Here is a 23,745-nt window from a genome sequence, read left to right on the forward strand (position 1 = left end):
TCATCAACTGCTCCTTCAACTCCGCTACCTTCCCAGAAGACTGGAAACACGCTGAACTCACCGCCCTCCTGAAAAAACCAACAGCGGACCCCACCGAACTCAAAAATTACCGCCCCATCTCGCTTCTTCCATTCCCGGCCAAAGTCATCGAGAAAGCCGTCAACAACCAGCTCGCCGCCTTCCTCGAAGCCAACAAATCCCTCGACCCCTCACAATCTGGCTTCCGAGCAAAACACAGCACTGAGACCGCCCTCATCGCAGCAACAGACGACATTCGAACTCTATTGGACAATGGAGACACAGTCGCCCTCATCCTCCTCGACCTCTCTGCAGCATTCGATACAGTCTGCCACAGCACCCTTCTACAACGCCTCAATAACATCGGAATCCAAGGAAAAGCACTTGAATGGATCACCTCGTTCCTCACCGGAAGAACCCAGAGAGTCCGCCTTCCTCCATTCAAGTCCGAGACCTCTGAAGTCATCTGCGGCGTACCTCAAGGATCCTCACTCAGTCCCACCCTCTTCAACGTATACATGAGCCCCCTCGCGACCATCGCACGCCAACACAACCTCAACATCATCTCTTACGCGGATGACACTCAACTGATCCTTTCTCTCACCAATGACCCCAGCATCGCCAAAACTAACCTACACGAAGGAATGAAAGAAGTTGCCGAATGGATGAAACAAAGCCGTCTGAAACTGAACTCAGACAAAACAGAAGTCCTCATCCTAGGCACATCCCCCTCTGCTTGGGACGACTCCTGGTGGCCGGAAGCCCTCGGAAAAGCACCCATCCCGACAGACCACGCACGGAACCTTGGCGTCATCCTGGATTCTTCACTCTCAATGAACAGACAAGTCAACGCCGTATCCTCTTCCTGCTTCAACATTCTTCGCATGCTCAGAAAAACATTTCGCTGGATCCCCTCCGAAACAAGGAAAACAGTCACCCACGCCCTGGTCACGAGCCGACTGGACTACGGAAACACCCTCTACGCAGGTACCACCGCTAAACTCCAAAAGAAACTCCAACGAATCCAAAACGCCTCAGCCAGGCTCATATTAGACATCCCACGCAACGAACACATCTCTGGTCACCTTAAAGACCTCCACTGGCTACCCGTCAATAAGAGGATCACTTTCCGACTGCTCACCCACGCACACAAATCACTCTACGACATCGGACCAGATTGCCTCAACTCTCGACTGTCCTTCTACAACCCCTCCCGCCAACTACGTTCTTCCAACCAAGCCCTCGCCACTGTACCTCGCATCAACAAGACCACCATGGGTGGCAGATCCTTTTCATACCTGGCTGCTAAAACATGGAACTCACTCCCCGCCTACCTTCGCCTCACCCAGAACCACCTAGCGTTCAGAAAGCAGCTTAAAACGTGGATATTTGACAAATAATCCTCCTCCCCTTCCTAAGCGCCTTGAAACCCTCTGGGTATGTAGTGCGCTATACAAATTTTATGACTTGACTTGACTTGACTATACCAAACCTATGGCCTCTGTACGTAAAGCTGGCCATCGTTCCCCTTTCTTTCCCATTAGCCGAGGCACACGTCAAGGCTGCCCCCTATCCTCTCTCCTCCTTGCCTTGGCTGTAGAGCCCCTGGCGGTATGGGCTCGTGGGGATCGGGTGCTCAGAAGCTTTGACTGGCCACGTTCACAACCAGACCGCATTGCGCTCTACGCAGACGATGTCCTGTTTTTTATGACCGACGCCTGGATTTTAGGCCCACGTATTTTGCAGATCCTGCCAGGTTTTCAGCCAGAACTCTGGGCTTCATACTGACCCCGCTAAATCAGTGCTGTTCCCAGTATGTGGCCATCACGGTAGAGGCACCGGGGCATCCCAGTTAAAACATGCTACAAAAGGGTTTCAATATCTGGGATTATATGTGTCCCCCTGTCCGCAGATTTCGTGGCCACGCAATATAAACCCGCTCCTCGCCAATCTCCATGATGAGACAGCTGTCTGGTCATCCCTACCGCTTTCGTTATACGGACAGTCGGCAATTTTTTAAATAGCCTCTCTCACCTGGGTCTTCAGAATTTCCCGTACCACATACTGCGGGCGTGGTTTGCACAAATTAACATCTTACACAATACATTTTTATTGGGGGGAGGGACAATTCAAGTGGCACTTCAGACCTGCATGCAATCCACCTACTGCGGCGGTATCGTGGCTTCGGATGTATACTCCTACTATGTTGCGGCTCATCTGTTAATCATTAAGAACTGGTGGTGTGATTCACCTACGGACCAGACGTTCGCACTTGAGCACTGGCCATGGGGAGGACTCTCCTCCTGCAGCTCCTTTACAGTGTACAAAGCCTTGACTTTTTGTCACACACCAGTCGAACAAAGATCTGGCTGTGGAGGTACACGGTTCGTCGTGGGTGATCCACTAAAGCACTACAAGTACCAGAGTCCCGAGGGGCGATCCGGAGGAGGGGCTAGCGGTGTGCGAACCATTGATGACTAAACACAATACGGCTCCCTTGAGCTTTGGGCCGACGGGCTCTTGGACGACGCACCTGCGTGCCGGTTCTGGCATCGAGGCCTTTGACGGTTGTGTGGCGGCCTTCTCTTCCACCCCTAACGATCTTTCTCTACTGATGAGGGAAGTTATCCCGAAACCCGAGACATGTCTCGGGCGATATCCTAAAACCCGGGACATGTATCGGGTCTAGAGATTCATCAGTCCAACAAGTACCGACTTGCACCCACCTGGGTGATCCACTAAAGCACTACAAGTACCAGAGTCCCGAGGGGCGATCCGGAGGAGGGGCTAGCGGTGTGCGAACCATTGATGACTAAACACAATACGGCTCCCTTGAGCTTTGGGCCGACGGGCTCTTGGACGACGCACCTGCGTGCCGGTTCTGGCATCGAGGCCTTTGACGGTTGTGTGGCGGCCTTCTCTTCCACCCCTAACGATCTTTCTCTACTGATGAGGGAAGTTATCCCGAAACCCGAGACATGTCTCGGGCGATATCCTAAAACCCGGGACATGTATCGGGTCTAGAGATTCATCAGTCCAACAAGTACCGACTTGCACCCACCTGGGTGATCCACTAAAGCACTACAAGTACCAGAGTCCCGAGGGGCGATCTGGAAGAGGGGCTAGCGGTGTGCGAACCATTGATGACTAAACACAATACGGCTCCCTTGAGCTTTGGGCCGACGGGCTCTTGGACGACGCACCTGCGTGCCGGTTCTGGCATCGAGGCCTTTGACGGTTGTGTGGTGGCCTTCTCTTCCACCCCTAACGATCTTTCTCTACTGATGAGGGAAGTTATCCCGAAACCCGAGACATGTCTCGGGCGATATCCTAAAACCCGGGACATGTATCGGGTCTAGAGATTCATCAGTCCAACAAGTACCGACTTGCACCCACCTGGGTGATCCACTAAAGCACTACAAGTACCAGAATCCCGAGGGGCGATCCGGAGGAGGGGCCAGCAGTGTGCGAACCATTGATGACTAAACACAATACGGCTCCCTTGAGCTTTGGGCCGACGGGCTCTTGGACGACGCACCTGCGTGCCGGTTCTGGCATCGAGGCCTTTGACGGTTGTGTGGCGGCCTTCTCTTCCACCCCTAACGATCTTTCTCTACTGATGAGGGAAGTTATCCCGAAACCCGAGACATGTCTCGGGCGATATCCTAAAACCCGGGACATGTATCGGGTCTAGAGATTCATCAGTCCAACAAGTACCGACTTGCACCCACCTGGGTGATCCACTAAAGCACTACAAGTACCAGAGTCCCGAGGGGCGATCCGGAGGAGGGGCTAGCGGTGTGCGAACCATTGATGACTAAACACAATACGGCTCCCTTGAGCTTTGGGCCGACGGGCGGGTCTAGAGATTCACCAGTCCAACAAGTACCGACTTGCACCCACCTGGGTGATCCACTAAAGCACTACAAGTACCAGAGTCCCGAGGGGCGATCCGGAGGAGGGGCTAGCGGTGTGCGAACCATTGATGACTAAACACAATACGGCTCCCTTGAGCTTTGGGCCGACGGGCTCTTGGACGACGCACCTGCGTGCCGGTTCTAGCATCGAGGCCTTTGACGGTTGTGTGGCGGCCTTCTCTTCCACCCCTAACGATCTTTCTCTACTGATGAGGGAAGTTATCCCGAAACCCGAGACATGTCTCGGGCGATATCCTAAAACCCGGGACATGTATCGGGTCTAGAGATTCATCAGTCCAACAAGTACCGACTTGCACCCACCTGGGTGATCCACTAAAGCACTACAAGTACCAGAGTCCCGAGGGGCGATCCGGAGGAGGGGCTAGCGGTGTGCGAACCATTGATGACTATACACGGTTCGTCGAATGGGTTGGCACATGCGGCTGATGCAGGTGATGCCCTTATGGCACGCTAATTATCTGCATCAAGTGGCTGCACTGAAAGGGTTCCGTCAGTGGAATCTGATTGGTATTTCCACCTTGGGGGATGTTATGCGGGGCAGCGTCCTTAAGTCATTCCAGCGACTACAGGAAGAGTTCCATCTCCACAAAACTCAGTTCTATAGGTACCTCCAACTGCGTCATGCCTTGACTCCTTCGCTTGCAAATATACCGGAATTCCATTAGTTGGAAGGCCGACTTCTTATGGGGGATCTACGGGCACACAAAATAAGACAGATATACCAGACGCTGACGTTGCACTCCAACACGGCCCTACAAAAAACAAGGAGGGCGTGGCAGGATGACATACCAGACTTGACTGATGATGACTGGGCGGAGGCGATAGCTAGTCTCCCTGGTGCCGCAGTTGCATCCAGATACTGTTTTATACAGTTTAAATATGTGCACCGCATGTATTATACTCGTCTACGTCTTTGGAGGATGGGAGTTGTGGCATCCCCCCCAGGGCTTATGATGTGACAGGGGGGAAGGGACATTTCTCCAAACCGGTGTGGAGCTGTGTGGCCCTACATCCATTTTGGCATAGGGTATCGACCGGTCTTAAAGAGGTTTTGTCATGGGACCTCCCACACAATGCCCGTCTGTTTTTACTTCATAGTACGGAAGACATAGGTAGGAACCGATATAAGCAGCATCTTCTCTTTCTCGCCCTTACAATCGCCAAACGGGATACTGCCCAACTATGGAAGGGCACCACTCCGTCGACAATGGGGAAGTTGCGATGAGAACTAGATAATTGCATGGGTGCAAAGATGGCGGTTTTTCAAGCGAGGGGTAGCACCCAAAAACATAGGAACATTTGGTGTTGTTGGGCCACCTACCGGGGCATCAATCTCCCTCCTCTATCATCACAATCCCAGTAATAGTAGTCCTATGGGAGGTTTGCAGACTACAATGTATAATGTATTGTTTTGTCTATTCGGGTGTGCGGGGGTACTGACATCTGCTTGCCAATGTGGGAGGGGTGGGAAAGTCTGTGCCCAGTTTTGAGTGTATTGTTATTGTTTTTTGTTATGCATACAAATCGTACCCATTGATATTTCCAGGTCTGGTAACTTCGTGATAATGTATCTCCATGTGGATTTTGTTGTGCTTTTGCCCTCGTGGTACTTTCTTAATCTAACAAAACATGTTTTTTTTTTAAAACAACTTTCAGAGCCATCTCTTCCTTGCCTCCCACCAAGGCACTGTAGCCCTCATAACCTGCTTCACCTTCAGTGCCGACTTTATCACCAAAGATCTCTCCTTAGAAGACCAATTAACTTGAAGCAAGAAAGCAAGCACTCGCAATGACATTAAGGGAGTCTGTCAATGTTAGAATTTACCTCCCCAAGTAGCGTGTTCCCTCAGCCAGCTGCTAAGCTCTTATAAACTGAACCAGATGAGCTATCTAATGCAGAAGACCCATTCAGACCTGCTTTCAGACCACTCCAACTAATTGTCAAATGCTAGGACACAAAGAAAAAAAAGCAGTTTTCTTTCTGCAGGATGACTTCGATACAGTGCCACAACATTTCCATCGAAAAAAACCATACCTTAGGGATGGCAATTACAGAGGGTTCTCATGGCTACATGGATCTAGCTAATAGTGGATTCCGACAACTTGCTGGATGTCATGAGTTACTTTATTTATTTTATTTTATTTATTTTTAACATTTGTAGAGCGCACTGGAACCCTGCGGAAATCCTGGCGCTGAGATATTGGGAGAGAAAACTGATATGAAGGATTACATGGCTGGGTCAGAGGGTCATATTTTGGGGAAAACCCACGTCTTGACTCTCTTACGGAACAACATTAGGTCCTGTGTTCTCCTGATTTCCAAAGGAAGACGGTTCCAAAGGCGGGCAGCTGTCACGCCGAACGCTCTTCCCCCCAGGGTTGCTTTCTTTATCCTGGGAACCCTAGCAAAACTGGCAGAGGATGAGCGAAGATTGCGTGCTGGTTCATACCATTTAAATCTGCCTTGGAGCGGTTTAGGCCCCTGCCCATGAAGTGCCTTGAACACTATACATAAGGATTCAAACAAAATCCTTTGACTCACCAGAAGCCAGTACAAATCCGACAGCGCTTGTGTCATTTAAGCATCTTATTCCAGACCAGAGATCCAACACTGTATATTAGATATGCTAGTCAATTGTGATCCTATTTGGAAAGCACTCCAACATGTAAAGCCAGATACAGATGTGGCACTATTTCATGGGGTCTTGCAGCAACAACTCGTCCAGCCATTTTGAGTTGCTAGGGGAAGACATCAGATTCTGTACTGTGAATGATACCAGGCGAACAAGTTACTTACCTTCGGTAACGATATATCTGTAAGAAACATTAGTTAGTTAGATTCCTTACCTTAGAATATCCTCGGGCGTCAGACGGGATCCAGAAAGTTTTCATCAGCAGTACCCCTGCGCGTCGGTAGGCGTCGTCTGCGGCTCCGCGTCCGTCGTCGGAGTCGTGATCGCCGGGATGACGTCGCTGGAGTACTTAGACGCCGCCCACGCGCGCTGACGTCCGTTCTGTACATAGCTTTCCACGCCAGGAACGCATAGCCATGCAAGAAACCAACACTGGTGCCATGAAACTAGGGCCCTCAAAGGGAGATACCTTAACCCTAGTTATCGGTTCGCAGAACGGGGAGGATGGGTGGGGCGGTAAGGAATCTAACTAATGAATGATTCTTACAGATATATCGTTACCGAAGGTAAGTAACTTGCTCATCTGAAAGAAACACGTTAGTTAGATTCCTTACCTTAGAATAGATACCCCAGCAATACCAACCCCGGTGGTGGGCCTGCGAACCAAGATCACATCAGGAAGTCCTGGAGAATGGAACGTCCAAAAAAGCCATCCCTCCGGACTTGACTGTCCAGGCACTAGTGTTGGGCAAACGTGTGCAGCGAGGCCCATGTAGGTGCCTGACAAATGTCCTGCAAAGGGACTCCCCGACCCAGCGCCCGTTCCTTCTTAGCGCCCACGTAGCCAACAAAGAGTTGGTCATCCACCTGGAATTGTTGTGTGCGGTTGATGTAAAAGGAGAGCGCACGTTTTGGGTCCAGATGGTGGAACCTCTCTTCCTCTTACGAAGGATGCGGAGGCAGAAAGAAGGTGGGCAAGGAAATAGACTGGCCGATGTGAAAGGCAGTAACAACCTTGGGCAGAAAAGAAGGACGAGTCCTCAGAATAACCTTGTCCGGATGGATGGAGAGGAAAGGAGGCTCAGAGGAAAGAGCCTGAAGCTCACTCACTCTTCTGGCAGAAGTGATGGCAACCAGGAAAACAGTTTTGAGAGTCAGAAGACGAAGAGGGCAATTATGAAGATAAGTAAGAACAAGGTTCAAGTCCCACTGAGGCATCACAAAAGGAACAGGAGGGAACATGTGCATGATGCCTTTCAAGAACAGGAGACTTGAAAAGAGAAGGCTGATCAGGAAGCCTCAAGAAGGCAGAAACGGCAGAGAGACAGCCCTTGATAGTGCCCAGAGCAGAGCCCTGCTGGGCAAGAGAGAGAAGAAAGAGGAGAACCTCAGAGAGGGGCAGAAAGTGGATCCACAGCCTGCCACAAATTTGTTCCACCCGCAGGCGTATACCGTACATACGCCTGGCTGCCAGAATTACATCACAGACTTCAGGAGGCAAGTCAAATGGCCTCAACTGTCACCGCTCAATCTCCTCACATGTAGGTGGAGACTGGACAGGTTCGGGTGGAGGACCGTTCCCTGGTGCTGCGACAGAAGGTCCTCCTGAAAAGTCAGACGAATCGGGGGATCGACTGACATAGTGAGTAGCTCGAGATACCAGTATCTTCGTGCCCAGCCTGGAGCCACAAGGATGACTTGGGCCCGGTTGCGCCTGATCTTCTTCAGCACTCTGGGCAGAAGTGGTATAGGCGGAAAGGCGTACAAAAGACCGTAACTCCACTCGCAACGAAAAGCGTCACCGAGCGAGCGCCGCCTTGGAAATTCCAACACGCAGACCTGATGACATTGCACGTTCTCTTCGGTGGCGAATAGATCTAACCAAGGCTCTCCCCACTGCTGAAGGACACCTCGCGCCAAGTCGGAGTTCAGACGCCATTCGTGATCCATCATACACCGGCGGCTGAGTTTGCCCACCCTGGCGTTCAGGAAATCTGCCAGGCGTTGAACGCCCTGGTGTTCCAGCCATGTCCAGAGGTGTAGAGCCTCCTGACAAAGGGTGAACGACCCCACCCGCCCTGTTTGTTGCAGTACCACATCGCGGTGGTGTTGTCCGTGAACACCTGCACTACACTTCCCCGGACAGAGGGAGGGAATGCCTTCAGTGTAAGTCGGATCGTCCGCAGCTCCAGAAGGTTGATATGGAGCCTGGACTTCGCCGGAGACCAGAGGCCTCGGATCTCCGCCTTTCCCATGTGGCCCCCCCATCCCAGGAGGGACGCATCCGTCACCACTGTGTGCTCCGGTCGGGGAAGGGGGAGGGATCTGCCACTGACCCAATCGCGGTCCGTGAGCCACCACTGCAGCTGATTCGCAGTGCCCTCTGAGATCAGGACATGGTCGGACAGGTTGCCCTGATGCTGTGCCCACTGGAATTTCAGGTCTCACTGCAGAGCCCGCATCCGCCACCCAGCAGGATGCAGGAGGCCATCAACCCCATGAGCCGCAGCGTCAGCATGACCGAAACTCGGGATAAAGGCCGAAAGATCGGAATCAGAGCCTGAATATCCCGAACCCGCTGCTTGGGAGGATAAACCCGAAACTACGCCGAGTCCAGAACCGCTCCGATGAAGAGGAGCTTCTGAGAGGGACTCAAGTGTGACTTTGGCACGTTGATGGAGAACCTCAGCGAGTGCAGGAGATCGGCCGTAGTATGGAGGTGGAAGACGACAGTCTGGAGGTGGGAGACGACAGTCTGGGGCGAGCCCGCCTTCAACAACCAGCGTCGAGAGAGGGGAAGACTGACACCCCTAATCTGTGCAGATGAGCTGCGACCACCGCCATCACTTTCGTGAACACCAGAGGGGCACTGGTGAGGCTGAAGGTGAGCACGGTAAACTGAAAGTGCTCGTGGCCTACCTTGAACCGCAGGTAGTGACGGTGGGCCGGCAGGACGGGGATATGGAAATAAGCGTCCTGCAAGTCCAAAGCTACCATCCAGTCTCGCCGGTCTAGGGCAGCCAGGACATTAGCTAAAGTCAGCATTTTGAACTTCTCCTTCCGGAGGAAGGCGTTGACGTTCCTGAGGTTCAAGATAGGGCGCAGGCCCCCATTGCCCTTCTTGGGAACCAGAAAGTAGTCGGAATAACAACCACGTCCTATTTCTGGCCCAGGAACGCCCTCAATGGCACCCTTGGCCAAGAAAGCCTTAACTACCTTCTGCAGAATTCGCAAGTGATCACCCGACATGCGGTGGTACTGCGGTGGCACGGCTGGAGGGGTTGCCCCCTTCGGATGATTTGCAGCACCCACCTGTCCGAATTGATGGTACGCCAGTGGAGTAGGTGATGGCAAACCCTGCCCCATACTGGCATTGAATCGGCCTGAAAGCTCAGACTAGGAATGCTTTGAGGAGGATGCTAAGGGGATGGATGTGGACTGACCGGGCCTCTGACCCCCCGCACCGCCACAGCGGTTACCACATCCGCGACCGCGTTGAGGTTGGTTCTGCGGCCTGTGGCTGGACGAACGTGTGGGGCGCCCCTTCCTTTGCCATGAAGGGACGAAAAGCAGAAGTCTGCTGGCGATGGCCAGACAGGCCCAAGGACTTGGCCATACCCCTGGAGTCCTTGAAACGCTCAAGCGCACTGTCTGCTTTGTCACCAAAAAGGCAACGGCCATCGAAGGGCATGTCCATGAGCATGATCTGGACATCCCATGAAAAATTGGCAGACCTCAGCCAGGCGTGGCGACGAATCGCCACCGTCGTGGAAATCGCTCTGCCTAGCGAGTCCGTGGTATTAAGTCCACATCGGATGGAATACCATGCTGCGTCCCGCCCCTCAGCAAGAGCCTGGACAAGCCGTGTCTGGGCCTCCTCCGGACACTGAGGCAGCACGTCCGCCACCGTATCCCACAGAGAGTGGGTGTAACGACCCGAAAGGCATGCAGTATTAATGGACCGCAACCCCAAGCTGACTGAGGAAAACAGGTTCTTCCCAAACTGACCAAGCCTTTTGGATTCACGATCCGGGGGAGCGGTCGGGAATGCGGTCCGGGACGTAGAGGCCTGGATAACCAGACTCTCGGGGTGGGGTGTACGAACAGAAAGCAGGGGTCGTCCGTAGCCAGGCGGTGGCGTCAGGCCACATTCTGATCCACAGGGGGGCACTGTGGAGGGCTTGGACCAAGTGCCCATTAGAACGTCAGTGAGGGCCTCATTGAACGGCAGCATAGGCTCCTAAGAGCTTACTGGCGGTTGAAGCACCTCGGTGAGGAGATTAGTCCTCACGGCCGCAGCAGGGAGCTACTGACACAGGAGACAGCTCCGAGCAGCGCCGTTCTGACGCTGTACCCGGACCGGGGCTGTAACCGGGGGAGACGTTGTTTAAGGACGGCGCCGGGAGTGGCACCATAGGGGTCGGCGCCAGCGGAGGAGTTGAGGTCGACTGGCATCGACCGTGATCCAGGCCTGGATACCGGGGGGGTCCTGCGGCACCGGTGACTGAATTCGGCGCTGGGGCCGAAGCGCGCCGGCGGGTCTCGAGGGCGGAAAGAAAGTCCTCATGGCCACGAGGAAGTCTTGAATCTTGCCCGGCGTTGCATCGAGCCCAGGGACCGGTGGGTGTGGAGTTGGATGCGACGCCTGCGGCTCCGGCGGGGCCGTATGGATGGTGCCACCCAAACCCTCGGCCGAGTTACGCGACCTGTGAGGGGAGTCAGAAGAGCCTCTTCGACTTCTTCTTCCCATGCCTCAACTTACCTGAATGCGAGGACTTGGAACCCAACGTGCGGTGGTGGTTACGGCTCTGCAAAGGGTCCCTTGACTTCCTCCTCGACCGGGACCTCGAGCTGACTGTCGGATCTCGGGAAGCTTACGGGACTGCTCCCGCCTAGCTTTCGAGGTTCAGGCCCGAGAGTCGGGGCACGACTTGTCATCGTGGTCGGCCCCTAGACAGTAGAGACACCGGCGGTGGGAGTCGGTGACAGACGTCACACGGCTTGAAACCGGGCATCCCTACCGGCACCAGGAGACAAAGTCGACTTGAAAAAGATAGTCAAAAAGACCAAAAAGTTAGTCAAAAAGTGACTAAGGGTACTAGCTGTTCCCGGATCTGCACTTGCTGGCGCGGAAAAAAGAAAAACGGACGTTAGCGCGCGAGGCTGGCGTCTAAGCACTCCGACGACGTCATCCCGGCGATCACAACGCCGACGACGGAAGTGGAGCCGCAGACGACGCCTACCGACGCGCAGGGGTACTGCTGACGAAAACTTTCCGGGTCCAGTCTGACGCCTGGGGATATTCTAAGGTAAGGAATCTAACTAATGTGTTTCTTTCAGTTATATCTCTACAATCACAGGCTCACTGTCAGTATCTCTATGGACCACAACAGCAGATTTACAAAGTGTACACAAGGCCACAACTTCCGCAAAGAGAAGGGCCAATAAAAATCCTAATGCACAGGACCAACGGACGGACTCCTTTTTGATACCGACCACCAGGCCTCCTGTTCCCCAGGGAATGGGGCCCCTAGAGGGGAAATATTAACTTTCTGACAGGAGAGTGAATGAATTACATTCAAGAGGTATACTCTCTCGAGTTCATTCAGTGCCCTCGACAAACTTACCCAGGTTCCAACAGCCATATATCCTCGCACAGATATGAAATGGGGTCATAAAGCTACTTCCCAATAATCAAAGGAATGAAGGTTTGTATACCAGATAACTATTAAACGCTTGTGATGATATCCATTTAGCGGAAGCATCCAATAATTTGGACTCTTTATCTGGAGGCGGGGCATTCCCTGTGGTTTGGGAGTTAGCCCTCTTACAAGCATTAGAAACTACCAAAGAGTCTAAAGGTAACTGGCCTTTGATGTAGCCTGGGTCATTATTTGCAGTCCTGTATTTCTTCTCTACCCTGGGAGTGATGATCCTAGCTTTGACAGGGTCCTGAAAGATATCCTCAGCATGTTTAAGCAGGGCCTAGAACAACGGTAAGGTTTGGGTAGCCCTTTGGGATGAACTAAGGTCTCTAACATGAAATCTTCCTCCAGACTCTTATGGAGCTCTACCCCGTGGCCCTAATTATGAGTTCAATATACCCAATATTATCATCTGGAGGGGAAGGTCTAGATGGATACAAATCAGGGTCATTATCAGGTTGAGGGACATTATAATGATCCCACGGATCAGGATCCTGTGGGACATCTTGTGGTGCATGAGTATCTAAATCATCATCATCATTCCCTGTATCGTGTGGGTCAGGTGATGGTCATGTTGGGAATTGTGCAGGTGAAAGAAGAGGGTCTTCAGAAGGGTCAAGAGAAGAAGAGTCAATAGCCACATTTTTCTTTTTTAGAGGAATGCGGTAGACCTCTGATAAGCCCATTTTCCTCTTTTCCGGAAATTTTGCAGCAAATTGACCAGTTTCCGGGTGGATTGCGATTTCTGTTTCAGTGGATTTTCGGTCCGAGACTCTTTAGCCGCTGTACTGTCTTTAGACATCGGTTTCAGCGTCGAAAGTTTCGGCTCTGAAGTTTTTGGCTCCGAAGATTTAGCTTTCTGTAGCGGCGGAACAGAGACCAGAAGGTGTTTCGGTTTCGACGCCGAAGGTTTCGGGTCGGCACTGGCATGGGAACAGGTTGAGCCAGAGCTGGAAGGCTGTTGTCTGTGCTACGGCGCCGAGCCTGAAGGCGGGGTGCTTGGAACTTTTTGCTGGTGCCGAACTTGTAAAGGAGATGACAGGGGAACGAAGGCTATTTACTCATGGTTCGTTGTGCCGGGGGGAGGTCTTCGGTATGAGTGTTAGCGCCGGATACGGAGACTTGCTCTTCTTCCACTATGGCATCCTGCGCATTCAATTCTTAGTGTTCGGACTCTTCTCCGAGGAGGTCCGGCGCAGACCCTCTTTGCTGGTACATTTCGTGACGTCAAGCCCGAAGATCACAGAGGGTTTTCTACAGCCGAAACAAATGGGACGCGTTGCAGTCTTTCTCGACCTGATCTGGGGATAGGCAAAGGTTGCACACTACGTGCAAGTCGGTGCCATAACTTGAATGGAGTCCGTTCAATCAACTGCGACTGATCCTGTCGCGGGTATTTCCGACAGCCTTCCACAAATGTTCCAATCGAAGACTTTCGAGAGCAAATCGATACACGGAAAGTGGTAAACGCGATCGATAAGAATTCCGTCGAGGGTAGTGGATTGCGCGTCGAATGGGGCACGAAGGAACAGTACCTAACCGGAGTGCAACAATTCACATTCGAACCCGATGACGGAAAAAACAATCTAACAATGGAGTCGATGTTCATGCGCACTATAACCTAAGGGAGGAGTCACCTACCTCCTGACTGGAAAGACTTCTTTGAAGAAAAAGAAAGTGCAAACATCCAGACCCAACACTAGATGGCGATCGATGCTCAAGCATATGATCTACAGCTCATATGCCTTGAACAAATATTTCTCTACAATAGGCTTTCAGTTATGTACTGTACTGTTCTGTTTTACTGGTGACAACAGGCTCTGTGATGTAATAGTTGGCCCCCTAGCCAAATATTACATTGTTGAGGACCTTAGAGGGTAGTTGCTTTCCAAGTAAAGAACAAGTTACTTACCTTCGGTAACAATAAATCTGTAAGATATATATATTAGTTATACATGCCATCCCTTAGAATTACCCACCAGCCCTCAGACTGGATCCGGAGGCATTTTTTCATAGCAGTACCCATGTGCATCGGTAGATGGCATCGGTTGAGACTGCGTTTGTCGTCAGCGTCATGATCGCTGGGATGCCGGTGTGGTATCTACTTAGATGCCACCCTCACGCACTTACATCAGTTCCTTACACGACATTCCACACCAGAAGTGCACAGCCATGCAAGACACTGACCACTGGTGCACAAAACTAGGCTCTGGAAGGGAGTCCCTTACCCTAGAAGTCAGTTCGCAGAACTGGGAGGATGGGCGGGAGTGTGAGGAATCTATAACTAATATATGTCTCTTACAGATATATCATTACCGAAGGTAAGTAACTTGTTCATCTGAAAGAGACTACTAGTTATAGTTTCCTTACCATAGAATAGATACCCCAGCAATAACAACTTCAGAGGTGGGTCTGCAAACTAAGTTCACACCAGAAAGTCCTGGAGAACTCAATTGCCAAAGAAGCCATCTGTCCAGACTTGGCTGTCCAGGCAGTAGTGTTGCGTGAACGTGTGCAGGGATGCTCATGTGGCTGCCTAGCAGACGTCACTGAGGGGGACTCCACGTCCCAAAGCAGTAGTGGCTGCCGTCGCCCTGGTGGAATGGGCGCGCAGTCCTACTGGAGGTTCCTTCTTTGCTAAGGAATAACAAATTTTGATGCAAAGAACGACCCACTAAGAGATGGTCCGTTTTTGTACGGCTCGACCTTCCTTGGCGCCCACATAGCCAACAAAGAGCTGGTCATACACCAGGAATTGTTTTGTGCGCTCGAGATAGAAAGATAGAGCACGTTTTGGATCCAGACGGTGGAGCCTCTCCTCCTCCTTTGAAGGATGCGGAGGCGGGATGAAGGTGGGCAAAGTGATGGTCTGGGCAAAGTGATGTTATGTCCAATGTGAAAACAGGTAACCACTTTGGGGAGGATAAAAGGTTGAGTTCTAAGGACAACCTTGTCTGGATGAACAGCAAGGAAAGGAGGCTTAGAAGACAGAGCCTGAAGCTCACTCACCCTGCCAGCAGAGTTGATGGCTATCACAAAAGCAGTTTTTAAAGTTAAGAGTCTGGGAGGACAATTAAGTAGTGGCTCGAAAGGAGTGCACATAGGGTAAGTCAAAGCCAGGTTCAAGTCCCACTGGGCATTACAAAAGGAGTAGGAGTAAATGCCCATGAGGAATCTATTTACAATACGGGACTTGAAAAGAGAAGGCTGATCAGGAAGCCAAAGAAAGGCTTTAATAGCCGATAGAGCCCTTAAGTGTGCCCAGAGCAGAGCCATGCTGGGCCAAAGGAAGGAGGAACAAAAGAACCACAGAAAGAGAAGCAGAAAGGGGATCCACAGCCTTTGCTGTGCACCATGCCACAAATTTGTTCCACCTACAGGCGTATACCGTTTTAGTGGAGGGACGCCTGGCTGCCAAAATAATATTACAGACTTTGGGCAGAATGTTAAAAGCTGTCACCTGTCACTGCTCAATCTCCATGCAAGGAGGTGTGGCTGGACAGGTTCAGGTGGAGGACCGTCCCCTGCTGCTGTGACAGAAGATCCTCCAGAAGAGGCCTCTGATCTCCGCCTCTCCCATGTGGCGGCCCCACCCCAGAAGTGATGCATCTGTTACCAATGTGAACTCTGGTTGGGGAAGGGAGAGGGATCTGCCGGTAACCCAATCCTAGTTCGTTAGCCACCACTGCAATTGGTGTTCAGTGCCCTTCGAGATCGTGATGCAATCGGAAAGATTCCCCTGATGCTGTGCCCACTGGAACTTCAGATCCCACTGCAGAGCCCGCATATGCCACCTGGCATGATCCACCAGCAGTATGCAGGAGCCCATGAGGCTCAGCAGCCTGAGGGTCATTCTGACCGAAACTTGGGCTAGAGGCAGAAACATCAGTATCATAGCCTGAATATTCCAGACTCGCTGCTCGGGAGGATAGACCCGACACTGGGCTGTGTCCAGAAACACTGAGATGAAAAGGTGCTTCTGAGAGGGAATCAGGTGTGACTTCGGCACATTGACAGTGAACCCCAGTGAATGCAGGAGGTCCGCCGTAGTCTGTAGGCAGGAAATGACAACCTGGGGCGAACTTGCCTTCAACAGCCAGTCGTCGAGATAGGGGAAAACTGGAACCCCTGATCTGCGCAGATGAGATGCGACCACCACCATCACTTTCATGAACACCCGAGGGGCACTGGTAAGGCCAAATGGGAGCACGGTAAACTGAAAGTGCTCGTGGCCTACCGTGAACCGTAGGTAACGCCTGTTCGCTGGCAGGACGAGGATGTGGAAATAGACGTCCTGCAAGTCCAACGCTACCATCCAGTCTCCAGGGTCGAGGGCGACGGGACCCAAGCCAATGTCAACATTGTGAACTTCTCCTTCTGGAGGAAGTAGTTGACGCTCCTGATGTCCAAGATAGGACCAGGTCTTAGTCCTTCTTGGGCACCAGACAGTAGTGGGAATAACAGCCACGACCAACTTCTGGAGCAGGAACTCCCTCGATAGCCCCCTTGGCCAAGAGAGCTATAACTTCCTGATTGAGAAAAGCCAAGTGATCCTCCGACATGCAATGGAAATGTAGTGGCATGAATGGAGGGGTAGTCTCGAAGGGGGGGGGGGGGGGGGAGAGTAGCCCCTTCAGACTATCTGCCTGACGTGATGGTTTGCCAGTGGGGGAGGTGATGGCGGATCCTGCAGTCCACTGGCACCTGGTGGCCCTGAAATGACAGAGGGGTTTGGAGGCTGCTGCAGAGGGGACGCTGGTGGACTGGCCCGCTCACTGGCCCCCTGACCCACGACGCTGGGTCCCACGTCCCCGACCACGCAGAGCCTGAACAGTTTGCGCAGGCCTGTTGCTCTGGGTGGAACGTGGTGGGGCACCCCTTTTGTAGCCAAGAAAGGGGCGAAAAGGGCGAGAAGTGGTAGCGAGATACAAGGATCTGGCCGTAGCCCTAGAATCCTTAAAGCGCTCGAGGGCGTTGTCTACGTTGTCGCCAAACAAGCGACAGCCATCAAAGGGCATGTCAAAAAGAGTCGATTGGACATCACCCGAAAAGCCAGTGGACCTCAGCCAGGCAGAGCGTCGCAGGGCTACCGATGTTGAAATTGTCCTGCCTAGCGAGTTGGCGGTATCTAGCCCATGCCTCCTCCGGACACTGTGGCACCACCTGCACAACCATATCCCACACAGAGTGGGAATAACACCCAAAACACAGGCAGTGTTCCCCTACCGCAGTCCCAAGCTGGTGGAAGAAAACATCTATTTCCCAAGATGATCCAGCTTCTTGGATTCTCTATCTGATGGGATCAGTAGGGACTGCGCCCTTAGAAATTGAGGCTTAGACCACCAAAGTGATGGGTGTTGAGAGAGGAAAAGTGGGTCGCCCGGGGCTGGGCAGTGGCGTTGGGCAATCATCCTGTGCTGGGCTTGGACCAGATGCCAAGAAGGATGTCAGTAAGGGCCTGATTGAATGGCAGTAGGGGCTCCGAAGAGACCGCTGCCGCTTGAAGCACCTCGGTCAGAAGGTTGGTCCTGATTGCACCGTAGGAAGCTCAAGGTGCAGGGCCTCAGCCGCCCCATGCAACACCACCGCGTATGAGGCTCCCGCCTCCGTAGCCACGGTAGGGAGAGAAAGCATACCATGGTCTGGCAAGGTATCCAGACCACTGGCATCACCTAACTTCTCTCTCCAGTACGGTTCACTCAACTGGTCAGCTAAAGGGTCACCAGACCCCTCCCAGTCCTCCTCGTCCTCTTCTGGCTGCCACTCAGGGTGAAAAGCAACGCCAGCACAGAACAATGGTACAAAAGGAACGCTCGGCACTGGATCCGGCGTCAGTCGGGCTCCGTGTCCAGATCAGGGTGGAGGCCGGGGTCAACGCCGGCTGGGGACACAACCAGTGTCGCAGGGGGCGGAGGTGCAGTCAGTGGATTTGACGCCGGAGGAGTTGTTGTATGGTTGAGTGACTGGCACCGATGCGGATCCAGGCCTGGATCCCTGCGGCGCTGGGGACAAAGCCTCCGGGTTTGAAGGCCTAGAACCTCCAGTCGAGTCCGTGGGGCCCGAAGACACGCTGGCGAAGAGGGGCTGCCCAAAGATCGAGTGAAGGGCTTCGTAAAAACTACGAAGTTGGGCAGGGGTCACTCTGGCTCCCAGAAAAGGAGGTACGCTCAGAGCCAACCCAACAGGCTCCGCAGGATGACCAGCACCTGCATCCTGCGTCACGTCGGTCGATGGATGCGAAGAACGTGAAAAGCGACAAAGCTTCTTCGCCTTCTTTTTGTGCTTCGACTTGCCCGAAGATAAAGACTTTGCCGATGAGTGGTGGTGATGGCTCCACGACCGCTCCCGTAACTTCGCTCTCGACCGGAGCGGAGTGGACTGCTGGGCCTCGAGAAGCTTTCGGGACCGCTCCCACAAAGACTTCGGGTTTATGGCCTGGCAGTCGGAGCACGACTTTGGGTCGTGGTCGCGCTCCAAACACCAAAGGCACACGGGGTGCGGCTCCTTAACCGATATCAATTTGTGACAGGTGTCTCAAGCCTTGAAGCCGTTCCATGGACGGGATATCCCTAGGTGCACCAGGAGTCGAACGACTCAAAAAGAAGTTGACAGAAGTCAAAAAATAGTTTGCAAAAAGTGACTAGATGTACCTCCGGATCTGCGCTGGCTGGCGCGGAAAAAGAAAGAACTGACATCAGCGTGCGCGGGCGGTGTTTAAGTAGATACTGCAAGGTCATCCCAGCGATCACGATGCCGAATGTGGAGCCGACCCACGCCATCTACTGACGCGCAGGGGTATTGCTACGCAAAAAAATTTCGGATCCAATCTGACATCTGGAGGTAATTCTAAGGTAAGGAATTTATTACTAGTAGTCTCTTTCAGATTGGATTTTTCATCCCAAGCCACAACCTTCCTTAATGACTAAATAAGATTCTTTCCTGGTGACCCTGGCAGAATGTAGAGGCACAGACAGGGTGCCTTTTAAATGCTTTTATTGAGCTTAGTCAGGCATTTTGAAAACATTCTTCGACTGTGGTCTCACGGGTCAGCAGAAACCATGGTATAGCTCGGGTCGTTATGGAGGAATTGGGTTTAAGCACTTCTTCTTAGGCATCTGCTCACTTTGGCTCCCATTGACAGAAGCAGAGTAAAGGTCCGTATTGTTGGCTAACCACTTTAGTGAAAAGCCTCTGAATGAGATTGGAACCCTAATTCCACTGTTTAGGAACACTGTTCGTCACCCTATTCTCAAAAGAGAAATGGTCTACTGGAATTAAGGGATATTCTGGAAAAGTAGTAAACAGCCTAGGGCATTCAAAATGTGCAACAGCTGTTAAATAATTTTCTAAATGAAAACATTCTTAGTAATATCCCTTAATTACAGCTTCCCCATGTTTGGTGGGGTGGGGTGAACGACATAATAAAAGTCAGAGTGCCACATTTTCAGTAGTTCAATATTACCTATTAGGCATAGACTGTAAGAAATACACCAAAATCCCAGAATTTTCCCCCATACCAAGAGAAGATTTAGCACAAACTAACCTCCTCCGTATGGTCGTCCATCATCTGGCCTGGCCTCGTCGCACTGATTGCAGGAATCCCGTCTAGCAAAATTTACATTACCACACGAACTAGATGGAAAAATAAAAACCTCAGTTTCACTCAATGTATATCCAAACAAACATTTTGCACACACAAAACATTATCTTACGGGTTTGGGCAGACCCAGTCTCCATCCTTTGGTCCGCTGCCACCCTGGAAACCTCCACGACCCCTAAAGCCACCTCCGCGTCCTCCGAAGCCCCCTCCACGAGGTCCTGTAGATTTAAGTAATTTGAACAGAAATCACAACATACTCAATCAAAACTTAGTGAGTGGACATGAGACTGTCCTTCAATTTCTGAATAGGAAACTCGGGTTAGGCTCTTATAATTGGCTGTTTTAGGGTAAAGTATGGAAAATGCTGCTTACCAGTATGCATCTGTTCTTGGCATGTAGAGCAGCAGAGTTGCACACTGTGCATAGATCGCCACCTAGTGTTGGGCCCGGATGTTTGCAGTTTGTTGTTGTCCTGAAAAGTACTTTGGAAGTCACGAGATAGGGGACTTCTCCTCAGGACCACATTGCGCATGGGCATCGGCTCCATCCCCAGATTGTTTTTCGCCATTAGGGAAATGATGGAGCTTTGCAAGAAAAGGAAGGATGCTCATGTAATTTGTATCTAATTAAGATAATACTGGAACAGACAAGGGTAGCTGGGGAGGCGGGTGGGCGTGTGCAACTCTGCAGCACTACATGCCAAGAACAGATGCATACTGGTAAGTAGCATTTTCCGTTCGAGCCATATGAGCTGCAGATTGCACACTGTGCATAGATTGTATAGCAGTACCCACTCTTAGCGGCGACCACCCCTATCTGTTGCAGTAGTTTGGAATAATGTATTGAGAATAGCCTGGCCCACATTAGCTTGTTGTTTTGTTTGCACATCTACACAATAGTGTTTTGTGAATGTGTGCGGTGTAGCCCATGTAGCTGCTCTGCAGATGTCATCTTGGGGAATGTTCCCTAAAAATGCCATGGAAGCCCCTATTTTTCTTGTAGAGTGGGCTTTAGGAGGAACAGATAACGTATGTTTAGCTTTGTGGTAACAAATCTGTATGCTTTTGACAATCAATCTAGCTATCCCAGATTTTGAAATGGGATTACCTTTGTGTGGTGGTGAGAAAGACACAAACAGTTGTTTTGTCTTACGAAAAGGTTGGGTTCTTTCTATGTAGTATAGCAATGCTCTTTTGACATCTAATGTGTGAAGAGCTCTTTCTGCTACTGACTGTGGTTGCGAGAAGAAAACGGGCAGTTCCACAGATTGATTGAGATGGAATGGAGAAATGACTTTGGGCAGGAATTTTGGATTAGTACATGGAACTACCTTATTTTGATGCATTTGCATAAAAATCTCCAAAGGCCGTCGGAAGCGGCGCCAGAGTAGAACCGAAGGGAACATTGGGGACGGCGTCCACAAGGGGCGCCGGGGGTGACACCCACGGGGCCGGCGCCCGTGAGGTCGGGACCGAAGTTGCCGGCGGCGCCGGGGCCGAAGCACCCGACGGCGTCGAGGTCGAAACACCCGACCCGCTAGGGCCTCCAGCGGGGCCGCTGGGCCCGAAGGCGCCACGGGACCCGGCTGAGGAGGGAGGGACCTCATGGCCATGAGGTACCGCTCGACCTCCTCCGGCGTCGCGCCATGCCCAGGGACCCGAAGGTGTGGGGCAGGCGGCGACTCCTGCGACTCAGTCGGAGCCGCGTCGGTGGAGTCACCCGACCCCCCGGCCGCATTGCGCGAGCGTCGGGGTGGGTCAGAGGAACGATGACGCCTCTCCGACCTCTCATGCCTCTTACCTGAGGACTTGGATCCCGATGACCGATGTCCACTCCCGGAGCTGCAAGGACTCCGACCCCGCGACCGGTCCCTCGACCTCCCGTGGGACCGGGACCTGGAGCGGCACGGGGCCGACTGCCGGAGCTCGAGCCGCTTGCGGGACCGCTCCCGCCTAGCTTTCGACGTCAGGGCCCGGCAGTCGGAGCAGGTACGGTCGTCGTGGTCGAGACCTAAACACTTCAGGCACCGGCGATGGGGGTCGGTAACCGACATCAGTCGGTCGCACTTGGAACAGGGTTTGAATCCGGGCATCCCTACCGGCACCGTCGGAGTCAAAGACTCGAGTAGAAAAATGATCAAAAAGATCGAAAAGTTTAGTCAAAAAAGACTAAGGGGTAGAGCTTCTCCGGATCTGCGCTAGCTGGCGCGGAAAAAAGAAGAACTGCCGTCAGCGCGCATGGGCGGCGTCTAAGTACTCCGACGACGTCATTCCGGCGCCAACGACGCCGACGACGGACGCGGAGCCGCAGATGACGCCTGCCGGCGCGCAGGGGTATTGCTGTGCAAAATTTTCCGGATCCAGTCTGACGCCTGGGGATATTCTAGGGTAAGGAATCTATCACTAACGAATCTCTTTTAGATTGAATAATTTGTCGCACCCACCTTTCTGATGTGATGTTGATCCAGCCAGGCAGGAATTGTTGAAGTCTTCCCCCCACAGGAGTGGAATGATGGGGGGGGAGGTGAGGAAAGTCATTGGGTAGGGGTGAGTTGTTGTTATTGCCTCTGCCTTTGTTGTTGTTACCCCTGTAACCCCCTCTCTTGTAGACCTTAGTGAATGTGGATTGACCAGGGGATTTGTAGGCAGTGGAGGGACTTTCTGAGGAGTAGCCTCTTGTGTTGCCTCTGTATGATGAGCGACGAAGGGAACATCTGGGAGCTTGCTGCTGCAAGGCTCCCATAGATTTTGCTGTATCGGTGTCTTTTTTCATTTTCTCTGAAGACACGTCAACATTTGGGCCAAATAAATGTGTCTCATCAAATGGCTGATTAAGGATGGAATTTTGTACCTCCGGTTTAAAACCTGAAATACGTAGCCAGGCATGTCTACGTAGTAGGGTGCTGGTATTGATTGCCTTTGAGGCGGTATCTGCAGCGTCTAGGGCACAACGGATGGAAGTATTAGTCATATTTTTACCTTCCTGTATATGTTCATTAGCCCTGTTTTTGTATTTGTCTGGTAGGTGCTGCATTATGGACTCTAGGTCGCCGTAATGTGCCCTGTCGTATCTTGCCAGCAACGCTTGGGTGTTGGCAATGCGCCAGATGTTAGCTGCTTGTGCCGCTGTTCGCTTGCTGGAGGCGTCAAGGAGCTTAGATTCTTTGTCTGGTGGTGAGGCCTCACCTGACGTCTGGGAATTAGCACGTTTACGTGCATTAGACACTACTAGAGAATCTAATTGCGCTGGACCTTTAATATAAACTGGATCTGTATGGGCAGCTTTATATTTTTTCTCAATGCGAGGATTGAGGACCCTAGCCCTGACAGGATCCAAAAAACCTCTGTTGAGTGCTTGATGACACCCTTAAGCATTGGTAAAATGGCAGTAGACCTTTGTGTGTCTATTAGGAAATCTTCCTCCACTGCACGGTGTGTAAGTCCACCCCATGATATTGTGCAGCTCTTTGGACTAGTAGGTTAAACCCTATAGTGTTCTCTGGTGGGGAAGGTCTGGAAGGGTATACATCATCTTGTGGGATGTAAGGCACATCAGGGGTGTTGTAATCATCCCATGGATTAGGTGACTGAGGGGGACTATTGGTGCCTGCTGGGTCATGTGCATCCCCACCTATATCGTCAGAATCTGTGTCTGCATCATCATCTGGATTAGTAGATGGTGTAGGTGAATGATGTGGTGGAGGAGGTGTAGGAGGAGGAACAATATGGGGAGGTGGTGGAGAAGGGGCCCTTAATGGAGAGGGGAAGAGGTGCTGGCACCTCAAGTGGTCTCTTCTTGGAGCTGAGAGTCAATTGTCCGGTTTTAGGATCCTTCACAAGAGTTTTCTGATT

The 23,745-nt window shown here is 52.0% G+C and overlaps 1 protein-coding gene across 4 annotated transcripts in view; it reads right to left on the minus strand.

Annotated features, from left to right (window-relative positions):
* TAF15 (TATA-box binding protein associated factor 15) overlaps positions 1 to 23,745 on the minus strand; it is a 589,620-nt gene that overhangs the window by 85,663 nt on the left and 480,212 nt on the right. For 3 of the 4 annotated variants that reach the window (XM_078679623.1, XM_078679622.1, XM_078679624.1), the window contains 2 exons: positions 20,007 to 20,112; positions 19,838 to 19,926 (listed from right to left, as the gene is read on the minus strand). The exons of the other annotated variant lie outside the window; for it this stretch is intronic. In XM_078679623.1, coding sequence (XP_078535749.1) covers positions 19,838 to 19,926; positions 20,007 to 20,112 — 195 coding nt within the window. The remainder of the gene's footprint in view (positions 1 to 19,837; positions 19,927 to 20,006; positions 20,113 to 23,745) is intronic. 4 annotated transcript variants of the gene reach the window in all.

Source organism: Lissotriton helveticus, chromosome 3_1 (genome assembly GCF_964261635.1).
Source record: "Lissotriton helveticus chromosome 3_1, aLisHel1.1, whole genome shotgun sequence".
Taxonomy (NCBI): Eukaryota; Metazoa; Chordata; class Amphibia; order Caudata; family Salamandridae; genus Lissotriton; species Lissotriton helveticus.